This window comes from Pundamilia nyererei, unplaced genomic scaffold (assembly GCF_000239375.1).
Source record: "Pundamilia nyererei isolate P.nyererei 1_Seehausen unplaced genomic scaffold, PunNye1.0 scaffold00060, whole genome shotgun sequence".
Lineage (NCBI taxonomy): Eukaryota > Metazoa > Chordata > Actinopteri > Cichliformes > Cichlidae > Pundamilia > Pundamilia nyererei.
This window is the reverse complement of record NW_005187461.1, coordinates 1,011,310-1,020,883: the sequence shown is the minus strand read 5'-3', so window position 1 is coordinate 1,020,883 and position 9,574 is coordinate 1,011,310. Positions and strand designations below refer to the sequence as shown.

At 39.5% G+C, this 9,574-nt stretch overlaps 1 protein-coding gene across 5 annotated transcripts in view; it reads right to left on the bottom strand.

Moving 5' to 3' along the window:
* Positions 1 to 9,574, bottom strand: part of LOC102212067 (DNA topoisomerase I, mitochondrial) — a 27,876-nt gene that overhangs the window by 7,136 nt on the left and 11,166 nt on the right. For all 5 annotated transcript variants that reach the window (XM_005734751.1, XM_013911318.1, XM_005734749.2 and 2 more), the window contains exons 10-15: positions 8,318 to 8,440; positions 7,994 to 8,181; positions 7,567 to 7,711; positions 5,182 to 5,325; positions 4,438 to 4,623; positions 68 to 136 (exon numbers count right to left, since the gene is read on the bottom strand). In XM_005734751.1, coding sequence (XP_005734808.1) covers positions 68 to 136; positions 4,438 to 4,623; positions 5,182 to 5,325; positions 7,567 to 7,711; positions 7,994 to 8,181; positions 8,318 to 8,440 — 855 coding nt within the window. The remainder of the gene's footprint in view (positions 1 to 67; positions 137 to 4,437; positions 4,624 to 5,181; positions 5,326 to 7,566; positions 7,712 to 7,993; positions 8,182 to 8,317; positions 8,441 to 9,574) is intronic.

Genomic DNA, 9,574 nt, shown 5'->3' with positions numbered 1-9,574 from the left:
CATTAATAGCAATGGTCATATAAAAGGTGCAACATGTTAGAGGAGATGCATGCTGAGACAGACTCACATTTAGGCGGTCAAAGAGTTCGTCTCCGGGCTGTTTATTCTCCAGAAAAAGTTTAAGACTCTTAAACACCTGAAAAGAGATGCAGGTAAAGTACATCAACATGTATAGAGAGAAATAAGAACATTTAATACATCTGCACAGGTGCTGCACTAGATTTTTCTTGGGTTTATGTTTCATTGGTGGATTCTGGCTGAAAAAACTGATGAAATTAAAAAAAAACAAACAGAAAATATTTTCTGACAGGTCTAAAAATACCACAAAACTACAGGTACACACACACACACACACACACACACACACACACACACACACACACCAGAGTGCAATTGTGGGGCACGTTTGGAGCCTCGCTTTATTTGTCCATCTCAAAGCCAGAGGATTAAAACTGGCACAATTACATCTGACATTTCAAGTGACTCTGTGGGTTTCACAGATGCATCCTTTCCCCAAATAAACTACTAAAATATGCAAGACACCAATTACGAGCCACAGATGTGTTGCCTCATAAAACACGCTGACATATTCACCGGCTGATTTGTGTGTCAATTTTGTTTCCTTTGAAAGACGAGCTGCAAATATAAAAAGCAAAGCACCGATCAGTATGTGTCTGTATTTACGCATCCACATGTGTCCTCACACTCTGGGTTCTTTGAAAAAGTCAGGCTGTCGTCCAAGTTGATACAGCGGTGGCCACGCACTGACAGCCTGATGCTAACAAATAACATACAGGACTTCCCTTTAAAATGATTCGGTTATTTATTCCAGTGCTTTTTTCTATGACTCGAAAAAAAATTGAGAAAAACTGTCAATGCAAAATGTACGGGATAAGTGAAATACATGAGATAGCATTCAATGTGTTGGGATATCTCCAGATATTAGAACTAAACATTCCTCTCTTCCATTCTTGTTCCATTTTATTCCTGGTGACATTTAGCAGCAATCTTACTGATTTTCCATGGAATTGATGATGCTAAAATATGCAGGGACTAATTAATTCTAGCTCATGTGATGCTTTTGAATGCACTCATTTGAATAATTATACGTTCTGCCAAGAAACAAAACACTTTGGCTGTCAGGTGCTAACATTTCTTTTCCCATCTCTGCAACAGATGATAGCACTGGCTGACACCAGAGGAGGAGTTAAAAATTTACATATGCATATATGCACGTGTGCGCACACAGACACACACATCCACACGAGACAGCTGTTTGACAGACTCTAGACTTCTTTCTTTTGTCAAGTTTTCAGTCGCATTTTGTTCTTCTGTTGTGATATTTGCTAACCTGCTCATTAAGTCTGCATTATCATTTAGTGCATCAGATACAGACACGACAAGGTCCTGCAAGTCTGAGGCAGCCCCTCAATTCTCTGCACTAATGTCCAGCAAACAAACATCGAGACTAATTTTGCAATCGTTTGTGACAAAACATGACGAACCTTCTTTTAACTGTAATCAATCAGAAGTGAGTTTCAGTTATTTTACTAAAGTGCTCTCTCACAAAAGTTGCCTGTTATGTGTCAGGACAGCGAACTGGAAACAATCTGAGCAGGTTTCTTGTCGCTACATTGTAAAACGGCTCTCTGGTGACTTTGAAAGTAAGCTGTTTGATTTATCATCAAGAAGGCTCGAAAAAAAAAAAAAAAAGGACTTATAGTCATGTGAGGTGACATTAAAAATGAGGTCTGCTGACAGATCCTATTAAGCTACGTTGTAGCAAATGTAATACCAAGTGTTTTGAACTAGGAGCAAAAGTACAGGTTATCTGCTGCCTTCAGTTTCTATTTTCCCTCCTGAAAACAAAGCATTTGTATGTGTGCACAATAATAAATCGTTTGAATACACCTTTATCTGTAAATACATGGCAACACAAGCTTAAACTTGCAATATCATCTATTTCCCAGAACTACATGCGTATCAGTGCAGCGTCCAGATGACAGAAGCAGCACTTTATGTAAGCATCGTGCTGTGGTTCTGGATCCGAGAGCTGCAGACTGAACTACTCAAGCAGCCTGACAAATTAAACCAACGCAGCGATCCAATCCACAACTGCATCCCTCGGACAAATCTCAGTTCCCTCTGTGCTTGGGGCTCTGCACACATCGACACGTGTGACCTTCTCCACAGTGAGTTGTGCCAAAAACCAAAGGGCAAAACCTTGATTATTATAATGATATAAACTGGACTCAGTGGCTTTTGCTGATGTCTTGTCTTACTGAGAATGGACAGATTTGCCTCACATGAACTACATTAGTAAAGACTTTTCCAAAACAGCGTTACTGTTTACAAACTGCAGATTCAGGGCGCTGCTCCAGGAAACATCTTCAACAAACTGAGTTTAAAAATAAACCGAGCTGAGTGACTAAGATAATCTCTGTAATAGTTTTCGGTTCCTGAGCAGCTGAGCAGAGTTAGAGTGAACAAACACAGTTAATTGAACCGAGCGTGTGCACGAGTGGACGAAGGCAGTGATGAATCACCATGGCAACGGGTAAATAAAGAGCAGAGCCTCCGTTTTAATCAAGCAGATCAAAATATATGAACATGTCTCAGCGCTGAGGATTGTATTCATTTAAAATTTAGTTTCAAACATTATTTAGTAAACTTTAATGTACTGACGATCTTTAACAATCTCAAGTTCTTACAGAAGATTTCATTATCTTTGTCATTACTGGATGAAATGTTGGATGTTTTCCAGTATAACCACTTAATATTTAACCATGTAATAGCAAACTTCATTGATAGCTGATTGGTAGGGCTGTAAGACAGCAGAACTGGGAGCCTGCGAGAGTTCAAAATGACTATTTCTCATTTAACTGGGGGGAAAAAAAGGGCAGAATGAACAAATAAATAATAAGAAGTGTCCGGGCTTTTAAAGAGCCATCGACACGTTGATCGGCTAGATTTGAGACATTTCAGCTCAGTTTTGGACGAAGGCTGAGCCGTTTTAAATAAGCTACTATGAATGGATCCTGACGGGATAAGACTTGGAAATGCCCGGAGCCAGACTGGATCCAGGTGTGATCCAGTCTCAGTTTGTAATCTTGACCCATTTTGGAACAATCATGCATGTGGACTCCAAACTGGACAGTTAGCGGATCCAGTTCTGATTTAGAGTTTCAGTGGAAACTATGTTGAGTTTTCAGAAACTGTACAAGGACTAAATCTCAATCTGAACACATTTCAACATGAAATGTAATCAAATTACAATCAGACCTCCTGCATCGTGTATTTAAAAAGTGATTTTAAAATGTATTAGGTTCTGTTTTAAAGTGATTTCCTCCTCAACTTTTCTCAAATATTATATACTATTCATCATCTCCAGGATCCCAATAGTCATTTTTCTATCTGTGTGACGTCAGTGTTTGATTTTATGATTCGCCTACAACTTTACAGAGAAACGTTATTACGGGCAGTGATTCCAGTGCAGGAATTAGCTGTTAGCTGCATCACAGTCACACAATTAGAAACTTACAAAGTTTATTCTAAGCTGATCTCTGTCCTTGTATTGAGTACCGATAAACTATAAAAGCAGTCACACAAAAAAGACAAGGAAAAAGTGAACTAACAGCTAACAGGGGTTTTAAAACTTCTACAAATGAATTCGCTCTGCTGTGCTGTTTGATAGCAATTTTATGAATGACGAAATAAAACAGCTGGTTCAGGTGCAGTAGAAGCAGAGGTCAGAGGGGAGAAAACCTGAGTCTTTCCCCAGTAATTGACTCTCTCTGGAGGAGAAAACCCAGAGTTTCCAGGGTGTTAGCTACTGAAACAAACAGCACTGCACCTCTAATCAATATAATCATCACTGCAGGTGCACTTAACAAGTGCATGTACTTGTTAAGGTAATGATATTGCTCATAAGCACCATAATTAGTGACCATATAAAGTATTAAAACAGTATCTGTCACAACATCTGGCTGGCTCTGTTTTGGCTGGGGTCTGTAGCCCAGTAAGTCATTCAGGCAGTTTGTTTGCTGTGTGTAAAGCGGCTCAGCCGTCTCTCCTCCATTCAAAATTCCCTACACACACACACGTTATAAACTAAGATACATTAAGCTCCAGTTTAAAACCAAATCAACAAAGATACCCTCCTGTTCCTTCTTCTGATGATGAGATTAGTGTAGCTGCTCCCCACACACATCCATGATTTCAAAGAGGAAAGAGCTGCCAACATTGTGTGGTTGTGTGTGTTACAAGTACAGGTTTATGCAAAGATGCGCACATGATTATCTTAATGAGAAACCAGGCTAAAAATTGCCTCCATTTGTGATCTTAGAGCGATCACGCTGACCACTGTGCACCCATGAGAACACTGTTTAGCCTCCACCCGTTTAAGTGCCAACATGTTTATGTCATTTCTTCCTTTACCTTTTTGATGACAGGAACCTTGTTGTAGTAACGAATGCAGTCTTTACCCAGGAAGTCAAATTCCACCACACATTCGTTGCCATCCAGCTGCTCATGCAGAGTGATGTGCTCAACACGAAGCGAGCAGCAACCCACCGTGTCCGCCGTCTCTCCCTCCTCTTTCTCATTGCCAGCTCTCAGGGCCAGCTTTTTGGGTCAGAGGATACAGAGATTACCACAGATGCAGAAGTACACGCCGAGCTTTTCCATCACAAGGTACACAGCACGCATGCGAGTCAGACAACCGTTAAAATATATACACGTACTAATAAAAAGACCTTCGTGACAAATGAAATAAGACAAAAATGGCAACTGAAACAGTTTCTGGCATGAGCCAAAAGCAATCACGTCCTCAATCCATCATTTCACTTCATACAGACTGAGATAATTAGCTTGAAGTCTCTGGAAGAAAATGGCTACATGTAATCCATTTACTTTGCAAAAGATTTTCATCCAACTATGTTGGAAAACAGAAAAGGCAATCAAGACATACTGAATTGATTTCCAATATCTTCACTTTGCTCCAGCCTATTTACACGGACAATGCAGTCGTCAGTTTTTCTCGACATTCATGCAAACATCACAAGCAAAGCTACGACAGAGGCCAAGTGGACAGAAATCAGAGAAGCTCACGTGTGAAAGTTTCTTTCTAGTTCTGCTGTGTGAACATGTAACAATTTGTAATATCAGTTGTGCAACCCAAACCTTGTCTATGAAATACAGCGCCACAGCTCTCTGACGTGTAACCATCTGTTTGGACTTTAGATCCTGGAGGTACTGGTAACGGATGTCATCCACGCGTGATTTCAGTTTCCGAGCAACCTCATATTTCTCCCAATCCTTCTCGCCCTGCAAGAAAGAAAGGCAAGATAAGCAGGAAGAGAGAAAAGACTAAACATGAAACGGAAACACGAAGCAAAAGTGACAGGTGATGACAATTATAAAATAAAATGATGAAAAAGTGGTTTTCCTTTAAAAGCCCTGAAACAATCACTAACACAGGATCTTCCACTATAAGACAACATTCTGTGTCTGCTGTTTGCTTCTGGTTATTTATTGCTATCTACATACAATTAAACCCTCCATCAGTCAACGTGCCGATACAGTCACGGAGAACTGTGGAATAACTTAACCTTTATGCATGAAAGATGGAAAGGAAGACGAGTGAGCAAACAGAGCACAGAACAACAACATGTTGCAAAGGTTTACTCATATTGGATTATCAAATTCAATTCAATGTTATTTACACAGCGCCAAATCACAACAACAGTCGCCTCAAGGTGCTTTATATTGTACAGTAGACCCTACAATAATACATACAGAGAAAACTCAACAATCATATGAGCCCCTATGAGCAGCACTTTGGCGACAGCGGGAAGGAAAAACTCCCTTTTAACAGGAAGAAACCTCCGGCTCAGGGAGGGGCGGGGCGAGAGAAGGAAGACGGGATAAAAGACATGCTGTGGAAAAGTAATTACCAATTTTGTTTAAGAATATACATTTTATGCATTATAGCTCAACATAATGTGTAAAAGTGTCCAGGTTTGTGATTTGTTTGTAAATCTGTGCTGTGTTTATGCTAACGTTTCATTTAAATCAGCTCTGTGAATAATATCAGAAGCAGGACAACAACCATTTGTCAGTTGGCAGATCTGGAGCTGAACTGACAAAATGCAAACCATTCAAATTATTTATTTTATTATAACTTGGTTATAATGTTATTTGCATTCCCCTGCACTCTTTCTGTAAGGTTTTGATTCTTGATTTACCTTCTACGCAACTCTGCAGCACAACAGTTCGTCTAATTTTACAGCCAGCCTCTAGCCTGGAGGAGGATGTTGCACGAGCAGCTAATTCTACAAACTTCTTTTTCATTTTTCCCCAAACTTGCAGTCTGCAGAATCAAACTAGTTCAAATGAGAAAACCTATCAGTTCTACTCACTTTGAAGCCACAACTTATTTCACATGTAGTTCCACCCATGACTTGTAAACAGGTTCTTAGGAGTTTCACTTTAAATATTCTATATCAAACGTTTGGTGCACATGCAGTTTTTGGTGATGATGAAAATGGTGTTTTGAAGTTCTGCTTTTCTGCTTTTCCAGTCGGTTTGGTTTTGCTTTTTACGTTCAAAAGGGAAAGAAAAAGTAAATCCTTTGGAAACGGGACGCTTCTGTTACATTTCATATTTTTAATGTGGGATTAAAGCATTCACAATGTTGGTTGAAGGAGTCCACAGAATGAATAGAGAGATGTTTGGTGACAGATCAAACAAAGCTTGAATGTTCTGAATGATGAATTCCAACATTTATCAAGTTATCTTTGAAGGACAGTGGCTAAGTGTTTGCTCACCACCTGAACAACAGTAGAAGATGAGCGAAACACACAGCAAAATATCTTTATACTTATTTATTCTTTTCTATTTAAAATGGCATAATGCGAGCTAGGAAAATATCAGAACTGAAGCACTTTGACTAATGCATCTCAAAAATGTATTTATATCATGTCCATTACATGTAAAGTGAAATGATTCAAGCCTTTTGTCATTTTAATCTGACTTACAGCTTGTGAAAAAAATTTCAAGTTTGAGAAAATGAAAATGAAATATTATGTTGATCCTGCTTATCTCAGTTTAGTTTGATGCAGTGGCACACCAGTGGTGTTACTGCTGTACTTGATTGACCAGATAACTCAGACGACCTGAGGCCGATAGAGAATCTATCATTTAGTCAGAAAAGAAAATGAGAAACAGACAAGTTAAAGGCTGTTATCAAAGCAGCCAATAACAGTGAAGCAGCAAGCCGATCGGCTCCATGCGGCACACAGTGAAGTCATTTATGGTAAAGAATCATCAACCAGTGACTGAACACATGCTTCAGAAGTTGGATGTTTCTGTATTTTAAATGTATGAATTGATCTTAGTTAATATTCTAATAATCTGAGATACTAGTTTTTTCCAAAACCAGTTGGAGAACTGTGCTGCCAAAGTAGTCTGAACTTTGTTGAACCCAAAGTCTGCAGCATCTTGACAGCATGTTTCTTTGTACCCACTTGTATGTGCATCCCCCCCCTTATGCAACAGATAGCTCACCTTCAGTTTTGAGTTGGCATTAAGCATGATGTACTTATTGGAGCCCTGGATGTTTTCAGTCCAGCTGACGAGCCATGTCACGGTGTTATCGTGTCGAACTTCCTTCCAGTGGTGCCCAGCGGGTGGTGCGGGGATACGAGATTCTCTGCCAGAGCAAGAACAAGTGCAATACAGTATGTAAATGACCAGCACTGATGCATAGCTCAAATACAGATTTAAGCCTAAAAGAAGTAACAAGAAAAAATAATATTAGTCATGTTGATTTGAACAAGCCTGTGATTCTACACATTTAAACAGTTTGTGTATCAAGAACTTGTTTCTTTGAGTGAAAATGTCACTGCTCTGCATTCAGCCACAAGGGCACACGGAGGGGACTGAAACTAAAGCTGTATTCAACTATACACTGATTTCACAATCACACTCTCACTTGCTGCAATTGATGATGACGTCCTCTGGTTGGATCCTCTTCTTCAGCATGCCTTGCTTGGGATGCTCGCCTCTACCTCGGAATAACCCCGGAGGCTCAATCTTAAAATTGCCAATGCGTTCTTTGTGGTGGTCCAGAAGGCAGTAGCCGTATTCATCCACTATCTTCTGGTTTGCCTCTTTCAAAGCCTACAAAAAGATTTCAGATACAGATCGCGTTACCTCAGAAACGGACAGGGTGCTCCTCTGGACTTACTCCAGTTATTACGCTACACATTATGAAGACAGCAGCATACAAATACAAAGAAGGGAACGCGAGCTTTACCTGTTTCTCCTCCTTGGACATATTTTTCCTGGCCTCTGTCTTGGCTTTATGCATGGCATGGATTTCTCCAAAGTCACACTTATCAAGATCTTGAATCAGTGACCTCTCCTCATGGGTCATTTCCTACACAAGCACAAAGTGTGTTGAGGCATACAGTCTCATTTCAAGTCTAAGAATATCAGCAGCAACAAAAAGAGCACGCAAGCTATTAACCAAAACAATCTGGAAGTTGTAGTGAGCATTATTCTTTATTTTTATATTTACAGAAAAAAAAATAACATGATGTAAATGGTTCCAATGAAAGTGATGATAGAATAACTGCAGAAACTGATCGTGTGTCTTCGCCTCCAGTGATGCAAACAGCAATTACACTGCTGTAAAAATTATAACAACCTCCATTTATCCATTTAGTTTCTCACACATTTCAGATCAAACAAATATTAGAGAAAGATAATCTGAGCAATTAAAAACTGCACTTTTTATATTATTTAGCTGATGAAAGGAGAAAAAAAAAACTATCCACACCTACCCGTTTCTTGTGAAGACAAACACCCGCCTGTTAAATCTGATTAACCACAATTTTGGAAAGCTGAGTTCAGTCTCACTGACCACACCCACTGCAGATTACTGCCAGACGTGTTTAAAAATACATAGCAACACATCATGCCCAAAACCAAAGACACAGTCAGCAGGACGATGATTGGAAACATAACAGCAAAACGGCTCAAAAATAAAATACTGAATGTTTTGAAGTGTCCTAGCCAAAGTCCGGACGTTAGGCCGGTTAGGATTCTCTTGGCACTCAAACACCTTCCACTGTGGCTGAATTAAAACAATTCTGCAAAAAAAGAGCCAAAATTCCTCCACACCAAGACTGACAGTCAGACCCTTGATTGAAGTTCTCGCTGCCAACGGTGCCACAAGCAGTTTCAGATTAGGTTTGGGCTTTTCTGCCTTTAATAAATGAAATCATCACTAACTGTGTTATTAGGTTTAAGGGGCCGTAACTTAATCACATTAGGCCAGGCAGGTTGGGATAGTTTTTTCATCACCTGAATAGATGAACTCATTTAAAAGCTAAATTTTATATTTAGAATGTAGTTTTAATAAAAACAGAAACATGTCAGTGTGACAAATATGCAAAAAAAAAAAAAGAAATGAGGAAGGGGTCAAAGACGGTGTTGTGATAAAGTCAGCAGAAGAAGCTCTTAAGAGTTCTGTACAGAGCATTGCTTTGTTATATGTACTGACCAGTAG